This window comes from Podarcis erhardii (assembly GCF_964252035.2).
Source record: "Podarcis erhardii genome assembly, chromosome: 6".
In the NCBI taxonomy this organism is placed as follows: domain Eukaryota; kingdom Metazoa; phylum Chordata; class Lepidosauria; order Squamata; family Lacertidae; genus Podarcis; species Podarcis erhardii.
In genome coordinates, this window is record NC_138510.1 from 30,234,068 (window position 1) to 30,251,860 (window position 17,793).

At 47.5% G+C, this 17,793-nt stretch overlaps 1 protein-coding gene across 2 annotated transcripts in view; it reads right to left on the minus strand.

Moving 5' to 3' along the window:
• Nucleotides 1-17,793, minus strand: part of CBFA2T2 (CBFA2/RUNX1 partner transcriptional co-repressor 2) — a 76,275-nt gene that overhangs the window by 16,754 nt on the left and 41,728 nt on the right. For both annotated transcript variants that reach the window (XM_081866791.1, XM_081866790.1), the window contains exon 2: nucleotides 6,669-6,812. In XM_081866791.1, the coding sequence (XP_081722917.1) occupies nucleotides 6,669-6,812 (144 nt within the window). The remainder of the gene's footprint in view (nucleotides 1-6,668; nucleotides 6,813-17,793) is intronic.

A 17,793-nucleotide genomic window follows, 5' to 3' on the forward strand; every position in this document is an offset into this window, starting at 1 on the left:
TACAGGAAAAGTTTATTGAAGATAATTGCTTCTTTCACAGTTCAGCATTGTGGCTGTACGTCTGTCACGTTAGACCGCCGAAGTCCCCCTCTGACTCCTCCCCTCCTCCACACCAACTTAATAGCCTGGCTCTAGACCACCTCTTCCTCTCCTTTCTTTTCCGCAGGGTCTTTCTGCCCCCCTGGGTTCTCTCTTTCCGGGATTCGCCTGAGGCTGAATCCTCTGCCGCCTCCTGCCCCCTCCTTCTGGCTTTGGGGCCGGGCTCCTCCTCTGAGCTTTCCCCACTTCCGCGCGCCTCTATGTTTGAACTTGGCGCGCGTACGTTGCTTTTGACCTTTCCTTCGTCCTCTATACTGCCCCCTGTTCCACTCTCTACCCTTTCCGGCTGAACACCTTGCTCCAACCCCCTCTCTCTGTTTTCTCCTGTTCCTCCTCCCTCCGAGAGGCTGACAAATCCACCCCCTTTACTCCGTTCCGGCTGAGACCCCTCTGACAGCGTCTGTGCTTCACTGGGCTTTCTCCCCTCCTTCCCTGACTTTTCACAGCTTCTCTCTTCTCCTGCTTTTCGCCTGATCATGCTAGCTCCCTTTTGGGAATCCTCTGACTCACTGCTTAGGCTCATAGATTCCCTTCGAATTCCGTCATCTTCTTCCTCGTCTCTCTCTCCCTCCTCCCACTCGCTTTCCGTCTCCTCTGCCATCTCCTCACTTCTCCCAGAAACCCTGACATCCATCCCCCCCTCGAAGCCCCCCCTTCCCCCCTCCCGGTCGCTGGGTGCAGGTTGAGGGAAATGTGGTTCTTCCTGGGTCGGTTCAGGATACCGGGTGTCCACGTCAATCTTCTCCTCTGGCAGCTCCGTATACGTGTGTTCGAACTCGGGTTCCCCCCCTGAAGGCATCACAGTCTCTTCCTCCCTCACTGCTTCTCCTGGCGCTGCCTGCCAAGGACCTATCATCCACCTCTGACTCCATACCTCCCTTGGCTGATCCACCCACCAATAAGGGTTTGTCTCTCCCCCCCCCAGGCGGGGATCCCTGGTCGGGCTTGTTTTGGGCGTAGAGCCCTCGGGCGAGGAGAAACCCCCGAACGTGCTGCCCGACAAAGTGGGCGTGAAAAGCCAATCATCAAAATACTCCTCGGGCATGGGTTTGTGCGGAAAAATTGCATGAAACTCCTCCTTCAACAGGGGTTCGTCCAAAGCGTAACCCGGCACCCAGCTATTTGCAGAGACTGGAGTGCCTTCCCTGGCGAGAAAATATTCAACTCCCTCCTCCCCCCATCGTGAATCCAGTATCTCTGTGACCTCATTAAGAGGTTCTGGTCTTGGCGACTCCCCTCTCTCAGGCGCCCTTCTACGTGGCTCTGGAGGTGCTCCTGACTCTTGAAACCTGTGTGGGGCTTTGTAGGGAGTGAGCACCGACCTATGAAAGACCGGGTGCACCCTGGAGCCCTCCGGAAGGGCTAGGCGAAAAGCCACCGGATTGATCTTAGCCTCAACTTGATATGGTCCTAGCTGCCTGTGTTCTAACTTCTTTTTGGCCAACGACCTGGCCGGCATCGCGTGGGCTGCTAACCATACCCAGTCCCCAACCTGAATGTCTTCCCCCGCCCTTCTGTGTTTGTCGGCTTGCACCTTATACGCCTGCTTTGCCAGCTCCAAATGTCTCCGCAGCTCCTCGTGCACCTCTTGCAACTCTGCTGCAAACTGGTCGGCATTTTGAGGTCCCCCCCCTTCAGGTGCTGTAAAGCTCGGGAAGGTTTTGGGATGACGTCCATAGTTCGCGAAGAAAGGCGTCACCCCGGTGGATGCGTGCTTCGTGTTGTTGTAGGCGAACTCAGCCATCGGCAGGTAGTCCACCCACGCCGCGGGTCGCTGGTTGGCGTAACACCGTAGGTACTGCTGCATGATCGCGTTGACCCTCTCCGCTTGACCGTTGGTCTGTGGATGCCTCGCCGACGTCAGGTTGATCTTGACGTGTAAGATACCCAGAAGCTTCCGCCAGAAAGTGGAAACAAATTGGCGCCCCCTGTCGGACAAGACGGACTGCGGTAGTCCATGCACTCTGAAGACGTGATCGATGAAGAGCTTTGCGGTCTGTTCTGCCGTCGCCACCTTGGCACAAGGAATGAAGTGCGCCATCTTGGTGAACAAGTCCACAACCACTAACACCGCCGTCTTACCTCTGGAGCTGGGCAGGTCTGTAACAAAGTCCAACGCTACCCTCTCCCACGGTTGCTGCGGTGTCTCCAGCGGTTCTAACAATCCCGCCTGCTTCTGATGCCCTGGTTTGGACCTCTGGCAGATATCGCACCTGGCTACGTAGTCCGCCACCTCTCCTCTCATCTGGGGCCACCAAAAGTCCCTTGCCACCAACTCCATCGTCTTCTCTTTGCCGAAATGGCCCGCACTCGGGGCATCGTGCAATTGTTGCAAAACCGTGGCGCGAAGCTCGTCGGTGGGCACGTAAAGGGCGCCCTTGCGAGTCAAAAGTCCATCCTGCAACTGAAACTCATTGTTGTCAGGCGACCCTCTGCGGAGCTCCTCTATCTTGGATTGTGCAAACTGATCCTCTTGCAGCGCGCGTCGCACCGCGTCCAGGTCGACTGCGATGGTAGCGCACGTCCACGCCTGCGGTGCGAAAATGTACTTCGCCGCGATTGGAGCTACTTCCTCCAGGTATTGAGGCTTTCGGGACAGCGCGTCTGCTATAACATTGGAGTCTCCAGGGATGTATTCTATTTTGAAATCGAAATCCGCAAAGAATTCCGCCCAGCGCATGTGTCGTTGGGTTTGCAATTTAGCCGTCCGCCAATACTCCAAGTTCTTGTGATCCGTGCGGACCTGCACCGTGTGCTTGGCTCCTATCAAGAAGTGTCGCCACGCTTTGAAAGCTGCATGAATGGCCAACAACTCCCTGTCCCATATGGTGTAGTTGCGCTCCGTCTTGCTGAGCTTCCGGGAGTAGAATGCACCCGGTCTCCAGTTGCCTTGCGAATCCTCTTGCAAGAGGACGGCCCCAACTGCTCTGTCTGATGCATCTGTCTCTACCCGCATGGGCCTGCCAGGATTCACGTGCAGCAGCTGCTCCTCGGAGGCGAAAAGGCTTTTAAGCTTCCGAAAGGATCGCTCTGCTTGTTCGGTCCAGACGAACTTCTTCTTCTTGGAACTGAGGGTGTCAGTGATTGCCGCCGTCGCGTTTGCAAAACCTTTAATAAACTTGCGATAAAAATTGGCAAAACCGATGAACCTCTGGACCTCCTTCCGATTTCGAGGGCTTTTCCAGTCCAACAGCGCTTGGACTTTAGTCTTGTCCATGGCCAGTCCCTCGTCGGACAGCTTGTAGCCAAGGAAATCTACCTCTCTCACATCAAACTGGCACTTCTCCAACTTGGCGTACAGCCTGTGTTCCTTCAGCCTCTGCAGAACTTCCTTCACGTCCTTATCGTGATCCTCTGGCGATTCCGAGAAAATCAGGATATCGTCGAGAAAACAGACACACTTCTTGTAGAGGAGACCTGCCAGGACGTGATGCATGAATGCTTGGAAAACATGGCTGCCATTTTGTAGACCGAAGGGCATAACTCTGTATTCGTACGTGCCCAAAGGAGTGAACATGGCCGTCTTCCACTCGTCGCCCTTCCTGATGCGGATGAGGTTGTAAGCTCCACGTAAATCCAGCTTGGTAAAAATCTTCCCCCTCCTGACTGTAGCCAAAAGGTCGTCAATTTTGGGCATGGGGAAGGCCTTGGGCTTAGTTAGTCTGTTTATGAACCGGTAGTCCACAATGAGCCTCTTCTGGGGCGTGTCTTTCTTTTTCACAAAGAAAACAGGACTGCCTCCCGCTGCTTTAGATTCCTGGATGAATCCGCGCTTGAGGTTGTGTTCTATGAACTCCCGAAGCTCTTGCAGCTCGTCTTCCGACATGGAGTACAGCTTGGCGGTTGGCAACTGCGCGCCTGGCACTAAGTCAATCGCGCAGTCGTAAGGTCTGTGAGGCGGCAATTTGTCAGCTTCCTTTTCGCAGAAAACCTCCAAGAACTCCGCGTACTTGTGAGGAACCGCTTGCACCATACTCAGATGCAGCTGCTGTTCGGCTTCTCCTCCTTGATCGGTTTGGATGCAATTCTGGGCGCAATACGATGAACAAAAGGTGATCTGCCTCTGGTACCAAGCAACCGCGGGACTGTGCCTGTCCAGCCAACTCATGCCCAACACGATGGGCGTGTCCGATAAGTGGGTGACATTGAAACTAATAAGCTCTCGATGGTCTCCAATTTGCATCATCATGGGAGGGGTTTGCTGCACCACTTGCCCCCCCAGCAACTTCCTGCCGTCTACCGTGACCACGTTCAGAGGCGTCGTTGCAGGCAGGAGCGCTATGTTATGCTGCTTGACGAACTGTAATCCCACGAAATCGGCGTTGCTTCCCGAATCGATGGTTGTTGGAACCTCGAGAAGTCGCCCATCAGGCAGCTGGAGTGTTGCTGTGAGTAAAACTGCTGGTTTGGGAGGTAAAGGGTCCATGCGGTGCAAGGATGCTGGGGACTTCTCTACAGATCCGCCTGGCTGAGCCCCAGTAGCTCTGCTTCCAGCCAGGCACTGCAGTTTCCCTGAAGCTGCTCCTCTGATTGCACCTCTGCTGTCACAGTTGCTAGTGCTGCAGTGTGCTTCTGGAGCCTCTGGGGGCACTCTTTCGCCATATGGTGTGCACTGTCGCAGATGTAACACTTCCTGGTCCCTCTAGGAGGCTTCGCTTTGGCTGCAGCAGGGATGGGGCTCTGGGATGGCTTTTGAGCCCTAGCACCACCAATCTCCATTGGCTCTTCGCCTTCCTTCCCCATTGGTGAGGGGTGCGCACGGCTGAAATCCCTGTGCACAAAAGGGAGAGCTTTTGCTTGCGCGCGCGCTTGGGGCCCCCCCTCCTCGTGCCACGGACGTCCCTCATGTCGAATTCCTATAGCCAAAGCCCGTTGCACCACGTCTTCCAGGGTCTGGGGTCTGTCCCCCCTTGCGATCTCATCCTTGACGGAGGGGCTCAATCCCTCCCAAAAAAGATCCCTGACCGGTAGACTGTCCTTCGGCCAATCTAAGGCGGTGAGCAATGCAAAAAATTTAGAATGATATTGGCGTACAGTGGCTCTCCCCTGCCTCAGCCCGTGCATCTGCCGGCGCGCAATGTCCTTATCCACAGAGGATTGAAAACAAGCATCCATTGCCTTGATAAACGCATCTGCATTGCGACGGGCTGGTCCATCTTCGCGCCACAGATTGCGTAGCCAAGCCCTGGCCTCCCCATGCAGGTGCGAAACAATAAATCCCACTCTCTCCTCCTCATCTCTAAAATCATGACGGAGTAAATGCAGTGCATACACGACATCTGCCCTGAAGTTGGGATAGTCTTGCAAGTTGCCATTAAAATGCGAAACTAGGGCACCCCCCCTCCTTCCAAGCGCAATGCCCTCCGCTCTGGAGCCCGGGGTCCCCGCCTTGTCCGCATTTTCCCACCTTGCTTGCAAATCCTGGCAGGCTTTCTCCAAGTCAGCATTCTTCTTCTGCGAAGCAATGACTGCCGTTGTGAGAGTGGTAATCTGATCCCGGAGTGCAGCCAGCTGTTCCTCAGCACTCATGGCTGCCCCGTTCGTGAGCTTCGCAAAAAAAAATTTTTGCTTTCAGAGGGAGGGGGACTTTCTGTCACAGCCACCCAGGTGGGTCCCAGCTCACGAGAGACCTTACTCCGTTGTAGTTTACTTACAGGAAAAGTTTATTGAAGATAATTGCTTCTTTCACAGTTCAGCATTGTGGCTGTACGTCTGTCACGTTAGACCGCCGAAGTCCCCCTCTGACTCCTCCCCTCCTCCACACCAACTTAATAGCCTGGCTCTAGACCACCTCTTCCTCTCCTTTCTTTTCCGCAGGGTCTTTCTGCCCCCCTGGGTTCTCTCTTTCCGGGATTCGCCTGAGGCTGAATCCTCTGCCGCCTCCTGCCCCCTCCTTCTGGCTTTGGGGCCGGGCTCCTCCTCTGAGCTTTCCCCACTTCCGCGCGCCTCTATGTTTGAACTTGGCGCGCGTACGTTGCTTTTGACCTTTCCTTCGTCCTCTATACTGCCCCCTGTTCCACTCTCTACCCTTTCCGGCTGAACACCTTGCTCCAACCCCCTCTCTCTGTTTTCTCCTGTTCCTCCTCCCTCCGAGAGGCTGACAAATCCACCCCCTTTACTCCGTTCCGGCTGAGACCCCTCTGACAGCGTCTGTGCTTCACTGGGCTTTCTCCCCTCCTTCCCTGACTTTTCACAGCTTCTCTCTTCTCCTGCTTTTCGCCTGATCATGCTAGCTCCCTTTTGGGAATCCTCTGACTCACTGCTTAGGCTCATAGATTCCCTTCGAATTCCGTCATCTTCTTCCTCGTCTCTCTCTCCCTCCTCCCACTCGCTTTCCGTCTCCTCTGCCATCTCCTCACTTCTCCCAGAAACCCTGACAATATGCATCTCAGGAAACCTGCCAACTAATAAAGCCACAAAAGTGTCAAGGTAATTAGGTACTATCCCAGCAATTCACCTCCCCTGGACTGAAACAACAGTCCCTCACTTCTGTAATGTCTGCATTAGAAAGAAAGAACTCGTGGTGGCTTTTTGTTTTTCCCAGAAAGCTGAACAAGCCACAGCCTTACATGCTGCTGGGGTAAATGAGACAGGCCGAGGTCCACCAGGGTTGACAGGCGGCAATGGCGGCATGCTGGATGGCGAGGATCTTGACTGTATCTTCACTTCCACAGGGGATCCTGGCATTACTGGTACCCTCTTCTCACTCGCAACTGAAATGGAAAGTAGAAGAAAGAATGTTAACAATCCAATGGAACTTAGGAATTACACGGTGCTTCAGTGTTCAAACCATGTCATAGTCAGTATCTGAGTAATCCATACAAGGAATGTCAGTATTCTCTCCATGGGGGATGATAGCGAAGTTTGGCCTAAAATCCAATTAGCAGTTCAGTGGCAAAGGTGAGATCTAAAGGGTGGAGGGACGTCCTGGCTTATGGGTGGCTCTTGAAACATCATTTCAAGCTCAATTGTTTCAAATATTAACTAGAGTTTGTCAGTCTCTGATGACATGACAAGCTCTGGTCAAGAGACAGTGGCAGCTCCTACTTGCAACCATGCCAGGGACGGGGGACTGTGCAAACCTAAGGCCTGTCCCACCTTGTTTATGTCACACTAAACTATGGTTTGGCTCTATTCAAGATCATCTACTAGTTGGCTACATTCAGACATAACACTTAAACATGGTTTTGCATTATGAGAATGAGCTTATCCTTATTCCTCCCTCCACAACCTAGTTTGCATGCTCCCACTCCCCTCTCCTGCCCAGTGAGGGTACGAGGAGGGGACCAGAAGGTTCTTGGCTTGTATCTAAAAACATAAAAATCTCCCGATATAGGACTGCCTTCAGATGTCTTCTAAACATTGTGTAATTCTTTATCCTTGTGGCCCCAGATGTCATGAGCCCTGTGCGGACATCATGGCTAGGAGACCAAAGGAGCACACGGATGAGTGAGCTGGGGACGGCGGCAGGGCGGGATCCTGCATGGCCACAAAGATCACTTTACAAAAATGGTTTTAGTTCAGAAATTACCAATATAGTTAAGTAGTGATAAGGAAGTCTATTAAGAAGTCTTTTTTAAAAAATGGGTGGAACGATTTGCAATGCTTGACAACGTGGTCTGGAGCATCCCCAGATCAAGGTGGTGAGCTGCAGTACAGGATAAAAGGGGAAGGGAAAGAAGCTACCTTGCAGGTGGGGTGTAAAAATGCTGAATAATTCCCAACTATGATTCCCTCTGCAACAGTGAAGGACAGAGAAGGAAATACTTCCAATGTAGATAATAAAATAAACAGATTACCCAAGAGTCACAAAACTGTGCAGGTGCTCAATGGGATTTTTAACCACCAGTGTAATATTTTACTAAATATTTAAAATACTAAATAAAATATTTAGTAAATATTTTACTAAAAATAAAAAGGAGCTTTAAATAAACTGCTTTCATCTGTGTATAAAACAACCCGCTGTGGTGCAAAACAACCTGTTGCAAGCATATATATTTTTATAAATGTTGTGGTACAAGATATATGTTCTCCATCTCGTTGAACAACATACGGACCACTTATTAGTTCCTAAATAAAGGGGTGCCTGTCTTATTTGATTATTTCACAAGCAATCTGGGACTACACTGTAGCATGTCTCCATAAACATATTGACAGGTTTCCAACACATCCATCTGTGTCCCATCTCCGCTCGCCTCCCAACCTCTCCTTTTGTTAAAGGGGAGACAACTAAGAAGGGAAGGAACTGACAGTTGTCTTTCACGTTTGTATGTTGTGCACAGAGTGTGAAAGCCCAAAGGGAGCCCTCACTTCAGACCACCTGCTTTTTCAGTGATGGGCGCCAAGAGGCCTGGAAGAGATCTTAGCAGTTAGACACGTTGCAACCTTCGGGACTTGGCATAATGCTGGAATTCAGTACAGCTTACCAGCAGGCATGCTAAAATGCCTACTCAAAAGTTTAAACAGAAAACTCTCAGATTCTCCCTCCTGTTGAGAATTAGCAGGTCCTATGCTTCCATAACTACTGAAATAAGCTTCTGTGCAAGGCTTTGGGAGCTAAGAACAATAAGAGACTTTGAGAAGAACCCAGAATTGGACACAGTAGTAGAATAAACTGCAGGTCCTATTAGTACAAAAAAGCTGTTACTTTCTCAATATTCTCCAACCCAGCACACTGGATGCTGCTTCATGACCGCTAACATTCAATTTTGGATTCCATGAGCATCATTAATGAGTTATCATAAAATCCCATAGACCATGTTTGGATGATCATATATTGGTTTAATAAGCAGAAATATGAGTGTGTCTTTTGGCTATGCGCACAGCCCCTTTGGGCCATTGCTTTGCATGAACAAGCAAACCAAGAAGTATTCCATTAACAAAAGGTTCTTGTTTCATTCAAATTGGGAAACTATGATTCACAGATCCAGAACAAGCAAGAAGTTAGCTTAATCTCCTGGTTTGTTCCAAAGTTATTATCAGAATGGGAACTCACAGTAGAAGACCTCCTTGCCTGCGTGGGTGCTCATGTGGACAGAAGCACAAAGGGGCTGCATGCGCAACATAAGACTCATTCATAGCTTGGCTTATTAAGTCCCAGATGTATTCATTCAAATACTCCCATAATTAATGTTAAGACTTCACTGCTGTAAGATGTGGTAACTATAAACTAGAGTAACATTTTTTCCAAAAGGAGTTAGATAAATTCATGGAGATTAGGTCTATCGGTGGCTAAACAAAAAATCCATGATTATAAAAGACAATGTGTTGGGGATCCAGGGTTAGTCGTGTTTGGCACAGAGTCATAGACCATCTGAAAATCAGTGGGACTTAAGTTAGCAATGACTAATATAAGTCCATGGATTTCAATGGGCATACTCTAAGCATTGTTAAATCTGGCTCCAACCCAGTGTCTCTAGGATTACTAGATGGAGGGAGGCAAATATGGTTATTCCATCGTATTTGATTAGTTTCACTAAGGCCATTCTTATCTATCGGTGGTTAAAGGGAAGAATTAATGTAGCAAGAAAAAGTTCATTCTGTAATATTTATTAATAAAATGAACACAGACACACCCTGCTTATGTAGGGTAATTCTGTGTTCAGTCTCCAGAAGTGCCAAGTGCTCTTATAGATACAACTATATATTCTCATAATACTTTCTTATTCTGAATAATAAAATTTTCAATGTACAGTACCCTGGTACTCTTTTAGGGTTGAACAAACTTGTGGCACAATCCTATGCATGTATACTTGCTAATATCTGGCAAGTGTGCATATGAATGCAGTTTCATTCCAGTAATTCAGCTCTAATTGATGGGATTTCATTTCCCTTCTACTCATAATTTTGGGGAGTTTTTCCTTTTTTGTGGACAGATACGTGCCCATTTGTGTTTTAGGATGTAGGTACACACGTGTATATCGTTCACACTACGTGCTGAGAGCAAATGCGCTCTCTGGAAAAGCAGGTGCATGAATAGCTGGCCAGTGTCTCAATATGCTTCTTTCTGCAATTCTGTGCATCACTGCCAACATATTCAATGGACATGTTTACTTTTATGTTAGAAAGAAACAAGACTCTTAGCGCACTTGGGAGCCCTGAGCACAATTTGCAACATAAAACCACAAAATAATAACTAAAATAGCCATGAAAGCAGGGATCCAAAACTAATGATACAACTGTATATCAAATCTCAAACACATCCTGAAAAAGACAACATTATCTAAAGGCTTCCATATAATCCCCCAAATAACAAGGCTCCAATAGAACTAACTCAGTGGACCGCAAGAAATGAAACAAGAAAACAACTCTTCTTTATAAACAAAGCTTCAGAGGGCAAAAATGTCTACAGTAGGACCTCACCTGAGAATCTATGAGCTAGCAACATGAACAAATGGGCAATGCAGCTAAGAGTGTTGTATCGCTTTGAATAAAGGTCAAGGGTACCATCTACAGCACTCCTGAGATCGTCACACGTTACAATCAGGGGGGCGGGCGCGGGGGAGCTCTGAAGTCTGTTAAGTGAGCAGAACAGAAGGCCCCAAGCCAAATAAAAAGGAACTTCAGGTTTTTGCTGACATTGCTGACAATGACATGTTCCCCCCACCCCCCAAAAGCCACTTCTGTTGGCAATCTGTTCACCCAAGGGGGGAGGTGTTAGTGTGTTAAAACATGTGAAAATCTGAACTAGCACAGGAACCCTTCTGCACACAGTGCTGAGCCGAGCTCTGCTGTCCTTCACCTGAAATCCCCTGTGGAAATCTGAAGCACCTGTTTTTTCAGACACACTGTGCCAGAGTTGGCTGACTCCATTTCCATGGGGGAGGGGGGGCAGAATGGATAACAAGGCAAGAAAACTTGTTTTGGGTTCTCTCCAATGACAGTATTTGCGACAACAGTATCTCATTAAGGTTGTGTCATATAACAGATGCCACACACACATATGGGGGAAACCAGTTATTTACAAAAGCACAAACAAAGAAGGGCATCCCATATCAACAGCACACTGGCTGCATTAATACAACAAGCAGATCACAAGGTAGTTTACAGAAATAAAAAAATGCAAAAAGACCAACAACAACAACAACAAACAGTAAACCCTATGCAGTTATTTTAAAAAAATAAAAAATCCAGCATTTATTCCTTTAATTAATTGCCTCTGGCCTTCCTGCAACATGGTTCTTTAAGAAAGTGGCTAGCAAACTAATGTACTTGCATGAACGGACACTGGAAAGAAAATGCTGAATTTGTAAATCCCTTTGATGCCTTAAGACACAAATACATAGTGATGGCACTCTCAAACAATATAGATAGTTCCCTAACCGAAAGTAGCTGCTTGCTTACAACTGCAGACTACCCAAAAGAAACACTATTCAAGAAATCAAACCAGTTAGTTTCTCCATCTCTTCAATGCATTCTGAAAACACTATTTCCGGATCTAACAGCATCAGCTGTACCATCAGGGGCTTAGCATGGTATATGGTGTGCCTTTACTATGTTATGAGCTGCATATTTCTGTACACATTGCAGCATGCAGAACATTTATTTACCTGCATAACCACTAATTTAATATATGAAATCCGACAGCAATGCCTCCCGGCAGTGGAAATGGAAACATGAATGATTCATTTCAAAGGAAAGTAAGAACATAAATATGAAGCTGCCTTATATCAAGTCAGACCAAATGGTTCATATAGCTCAGTATTGTCTAGACCAGAGGTAAGGGCCTATCTAGGCCTCCCATTCTGGCAAAGCCACCTGCACCTGCCCTACCCCTAGTGTCATATATGTTGTCAAGTGCCGGGCAGGTAAAAACCTGATTCACCCAAAGCAGGTAGGGGGTTGCAGACACTGCCATCAGCTGTTTGGCAGTGCCTGCAAAGCCCTATGCCAAGTGCTGTGCAAGACAGCTGGAGGTTGAACTACCACTGAGCTACGACTCTTCCCATCCCTCCTGTTCTTTGCAATGGTTTGCGATATTTAAAGGGCAAGGTCTCTGTGTCCCTCTGCAGTCAGATGTGCAAGCTGCCAATGCAGGGACACATTGCACATTTGACCATGAGGAAAAAGTACATCCTTTCTTGCAATACTCAAAGAGCTTAGCAAATAATGCACATAAGCATTATTAAAGAGACCACACGCTGCCCCGTGTGTTTCCCTTTCAAGCCTCTCTCAGCCCTGTGCCACTCAAAGCTTCAGGGGCCTAAAGGGCTCCATTAGCCCCCAGCAGCCCCATCACAGCCCACTCAAGCAGTTCAGGGGACTTGCCATCTAAAACAAACCACAAATGTGCCCCCCTCAGAAACCTCCATTCTCTTTTCTACTCTATTTTTCCGCCTCACTAATCCTTAAGCAAGTTGGAGCTATCCAAGAGCAGTGACACTGTTTATTTTTTCTTAACTTGCTCTGAAACCTAATTTAGACCAGCCTCCACTGTTTCCCACACATGATAGCTGGCATTAGGACCCTCCTACCTAAGACCTTCTTATAGATTTAACCCCATACTGCAGTGTAAAGAGACAAATCCTTGCCTCTTCCAGACGGACGGACGGAAGGAAGGAAGGAGACGGGGAGGGCAAAGGGAAGTGTGCCCTTATTCCTCGGCCTTACTCCTTCCTTGGGGCTACCAGGCTGAACTGCTGCAGTGAAGCTACAATGGGAAGGATTCCCTTCTCAGGATCTCAGCTGCTCCTGACTCTAGTCCCTGTACATACTTTGTCCCAGTAGCACTTTCTCCTTTGCACCTTTGTTCTTCTACCTCATATCTTCACCCTCAGCATTGTCTGTTCGGGTTCCGCCTTTCCAAATTACTATCAACTTTCCTCCACTTCCTTTGTATCCTGACCAGTCTCCCTAGCGCTCATTTCCTCCCACTCCACCCAAAAAGACCAAAGGTTGTAAAAGCACTGAAGGGTCTCTTCAGAGCCCTCTGACGATTTTCTTGTCCCTCACAGAGACAGGACTGCGAGAGGGTTTAGAAGATGCTTAAACACTGAGCTATCCACATCAACTTATTTGATCGGTGACAGAGGCTTCACTGCTACAAACCGCAGTGACACACGCACACCCCTTTTACATAACACTATCAAAGAAAACACTGACCTAGCTAAATGTGTGTTGTTGCTTTTCAAAGCTGTCCCCTATCTTAAGAAATTCTACTCTTTGTGAAAGATGCCATTCAACACCCTATCACCTAGTAAGACTACCATCTGCTTTTTTCAGGATTTGTTCTTAGGTTATTGCCACCGGAACTGTATTTTTTCCAGTAGAAAGGGAAGCAGAAACAGTCGGCGCTGCTACCTTAAATAACAGACCATTCTGCCATATGTTCTTGCCTCTATAATAGTGTGTGCATTGGTGGTGGATTGATTCTGCTTTAGTTTGTCCTGCAATGCTTCCCCAATCCCACCTCATTATTGCTCTCCAGAGGTACTATAGTGAAACCAATAGAACAAAAATAAATCAGAACATTTGTGGTATAAAAAGCTACAGGATTTCAGCAGGAAGATGTGGGATATGCACAGAATGGAAATGAAGCAGCGTGACTGCCCCGAAACATTTGCATGTGCAAACAATATTGAAAGAAGGAACAAGTGTGATCGTCTCAATTCCATCTTGAGAACAAATCATGAATGCTCAATAGAAAGGATGTCTGGAGGGGCCCTTATATACAGTATATGAAAATGCCCATGACCTACTTAGATGATTTCATAGGAAAGCATTGTAAGCACCACTTGTATTCTAGGCATGTTTATGAAGAGGTTCCTTGCTACGTTGCTATACCAGCATCCCAACCTCTAGCAGGAAGAGGCCATGCCTCCATAAAGGAACACATGGATCCTACAGTTTCACTTATGGTGGTGGGTGACTCATTTCCATTAGTATGATCCTGTTTCAAGGTAAAGGAAAACTGTCTCTTTTGTAGATATTGTAATTTGAATTTTTAAAACCAATGTTCCTATTCTAACCCACTTTGCTAATAGTAAAGGTAAAGGTAAAGGTACCCCTGCCCGCACGGGCCAGTCTTGCCAGACTCTAGGGTTGTGCGCTCATCTCACTCTATAGGCCGGGAGCCGGCGCCGTCTGAAGACACTTCCGGGTCACGTGGCCAGCGTGACGGAGCTGCAACTGGCGAGCCAGCGCAGCACACGGAACGCCGTTTACCTTCCCGCTGGTAAGTGGTCCCTATTTATCTACTTGCACCCGGAGGTGCTTGCGAACTGTTAGGTTGGCAGGCGCTGGGACCGAACGACGGGAATGCACCCCGCCGCGGGGATTCGAACCGCCGACCATGCAATCGGCAAGTCCTAAGCGCTGAGGTTTTACCCACAGCGCCACCTGCGTCTCTTGCTAATAGTACCACACCTTTATTAAGAAGGTGCATCAAGAACAGAAATCTCCTTTGAAAAACATCCTAATACCTCCTATCCGAAGCCACTACAAACCAAATGACAAATTCAAGACACTCTGATCTAACTACCAGGTGCCATGGTACAGTGGTACCTCGGGTTACATGCGCTTCAGGTTACAGACTCCGCTAACCCAGAAATAGTACCTCGGGTTAAGAACTTTGCTTCAGGATGAGAACAGAAATCGGGCGGTGGCAGCGCGGCGGCAGCAGGAGGCCCCATTAGCTAAAGTGGTGATTCAGGTTAAGAACAGTTTCAGGTTAAGAACGGACCTCCAGAACAAATTAACCCGAGGTACCACTGTACTAGATATGCAGGGGGGAAAGGGCACTCTGGCCCCATCCATCAGCCAAAATAATGGAGCCACCAATTGCTATTCAAGCAAAAACCGCCAGCAAAGAAGGGTCAGCGTAGACTGAGCTAGACATTAATGACAACATAAAGCTCGCTACTTTATTCTAGCCTTGAAAAACTGGTGTCGCTTCTCTCCTTTCTTCCTCATGCCTTCCCCTTATCTGTCTTACCTATGTAGTTGGTATTCTTGATGGAAGGGCTAGTTTCTTGCTTGTTTTTAATTGACATGAGCTGCTTTGGGAGGTACTTCTCTTAAAATGAAGGATCAAAATAAACATTTGGGGAGCAGCAAACATCAAGATGGGGGGGGCATTTAACCCTTTAAAGTCCCTAAAGCAGACGACAGACTAGATCCATTTTGCCCAAAATTGTAAAGAGTCCTTCCCACATACATCGATCAGCTTGTGTTTTCCAGGTATCCTGTGAATTATTTCAATACAGCTAAAAGTAGCATCGCTGTAAATGGATGAGATATTGTAAACATGGCTTTGTCACCTCCCCAGCCTGAGTAAATGCTTATTTTCAACAACACGCTTATCTACTTCAGCTGCTCGCCATCTGTTTCAGTCTCCACAAAGCTAATATTTTTCACATTGGGAACCAGAAAAGGTGGTGGTGGGGAGATTATCTCTCTTGTTTTATAATTAACAGAACTATTTCAGTTTGAGGTCATCCTGCCTGAACCCCTTCTCTGCCTGACGAGGTTTTTGTGGGTTTTTTAAATGTGCAAACCTAGTCGTCTTTGCCCATATGCACTAAGATCCTCAACTGACAGTGGAAATAATACATGCAAGCATTCACAACAGACAAGCCAACGTGGAGAGAGTTCCCCAACAACAGAACTGCCCTAGCCTGGTTAAGAGGAGAATGATATGATAGCCATAGTCGAGGGCTGCCATATGGAGGCTGGAACAAGCTTGTTTTCTCCTGCTCTAGAGGGTAGGACCTGAACCAATGGATTCAAGTTACAAGAAAGGAGAGTCCGATTAAACATCAGGAAGAACTTTCTGACAGTAAGAGCTGTGTGACAGTGAAACAGACTCCCACAAGAGGTGGTGGACTCTCCTTCCTTGGAGGTTTTTAAGCAGAGGTCAGGAGGCCACCTGTCATATGTGATCTAGCTGAGATTCCGGCATTGCAGGGGGCTGGACTAGATGACCCTTGGGGTCCCTTCCAACACCACAATTCTATGATGCTATACTCTTGCCTAGTTCTGCCCTTGGGGAACTCCATTCTTCGGCAACTCTGGTGGGAGAAAGAGCAGCACTGGTATATGCTTTATCAGAAAGTGGAAGCCACTGAGCCACATCTGGGTTATTAACATGGGGGAGAAATGGGACACTTGTGAAGCATTTTGGAAACAGCTCCCTTCTCTGAAACAAGCATTCATGTTGAAACAAAAAGATCATGTCGAAAAGACACACTCCCATTTCCCTGAATGCTTTGCCTGGGCGTACAAAACACTCAAGGATAGATGTAAATGACACCAACATTTAGATAAATGGAAGTTTAGAGTACTGATGAAAACCTGTCCTTTGGAGTTTTGATTCTGCAGAATGCAGTGGGAGTGGAAGGGATTTAACACCTCTTCTGAGCTCTCAGCAGCTTGTAGGATTGAACCCCCGAAACATGGGCCAGATACTAGATAATTCAAAAATAAATACATGCTTCTCCCACACACAGCTGTTTCATTTTATCTTCAATTTAGCAGCAAAAATAAGCACAAATTTGATATAACAGCGTATTTTACCATTCAAAGCCAGTTTGAAAAAGCATTTTCAAACTGCAGGGAAAATTGAATACAAAGCTTTTTCTTGCTGCAAATGCATAGCTCTTGTTTGAAGGTGGTCCAAGCATAGCACTGCATCCACCATTAAAATACACTGAAAATTCACAGTCTGAACATTATGATGAGTTGCCTTCTATCACAATTATGATACATTGTCAGCTTCTGTCTGTTTTTCCTGCGAAGAGAATGGTGCAATATCTGAGTGGCCATCCCAAGTGGCATTTCAGTCTCACAATGAGCCCAGGCACAGCAAAGCTTGTCATTAAGCAACTTCTCCAGTTCAAACTGTAGTTCACTGTGAATTCAGTTTAGTGAGTCTCTCTGCAAAAGTAGAATGGATCCACATGGCAGCAATGCTTCTTTTTGATGGGGTCTAACACCAAAAGCCCCACCTGAGTTGGGGTGTTGAGAAGTGCAGGCCTTTGATGCCCCCAGTAAGCCAGCTGTTCCTACTTTTAACTTCAGAAAAGGGAGAACCCTTAATCAACAAAGAGGAACAGTGTGGGGAGTGTTGAAGAAAACAGGCCCCAATGTAAAAACAAACGAAAAGCTGCCTCCCAAAGCTTAGATCAAGTCCACACTGTTCTATGACTCTGCAGAGTGTATTTTGACTGGGTAGCAATTCAATAAAAAAAAAAAACCTTCCTGGAGCAAATGGGAATTCCCCCCCCACACACACACACAATACAAATTACAAATGTGGGGGGCTCAGTCTGGATCAGGACCACAATGGGGTGCAAAAGATTAAAGTCCTCTTCACCCCACACCTGGCCTTATTTTAAGCTAGTCATAGTTAATGTTAGCTGTAGTTCTAGGACCAAACTACACAGAACTATGTGATTATCTAAAAGCAGAAGTGGATTTTCCAAACTCTTCCAGAAAGAGGAAAGTAGGGGGAGACTCTGCAAGCCTATGGTTCACTGTAGTTCACTCCTGGCTCCTGCACAACGCACTAAACCACCATTTAGTGTGAACACAGGGAGTGTTTATAAAGTGCTTTTCCAGTGTGCATAAATTCCTTGACATATATTATCTCATTAACTCTTATAAACAACCCAGTATTATCCATATTAAGGGTAGTTGCAAGAGATGAGTAGAGGAAACAGTGGCTTGCCTAAAAAGCCACAATGAACTCATAGTCAA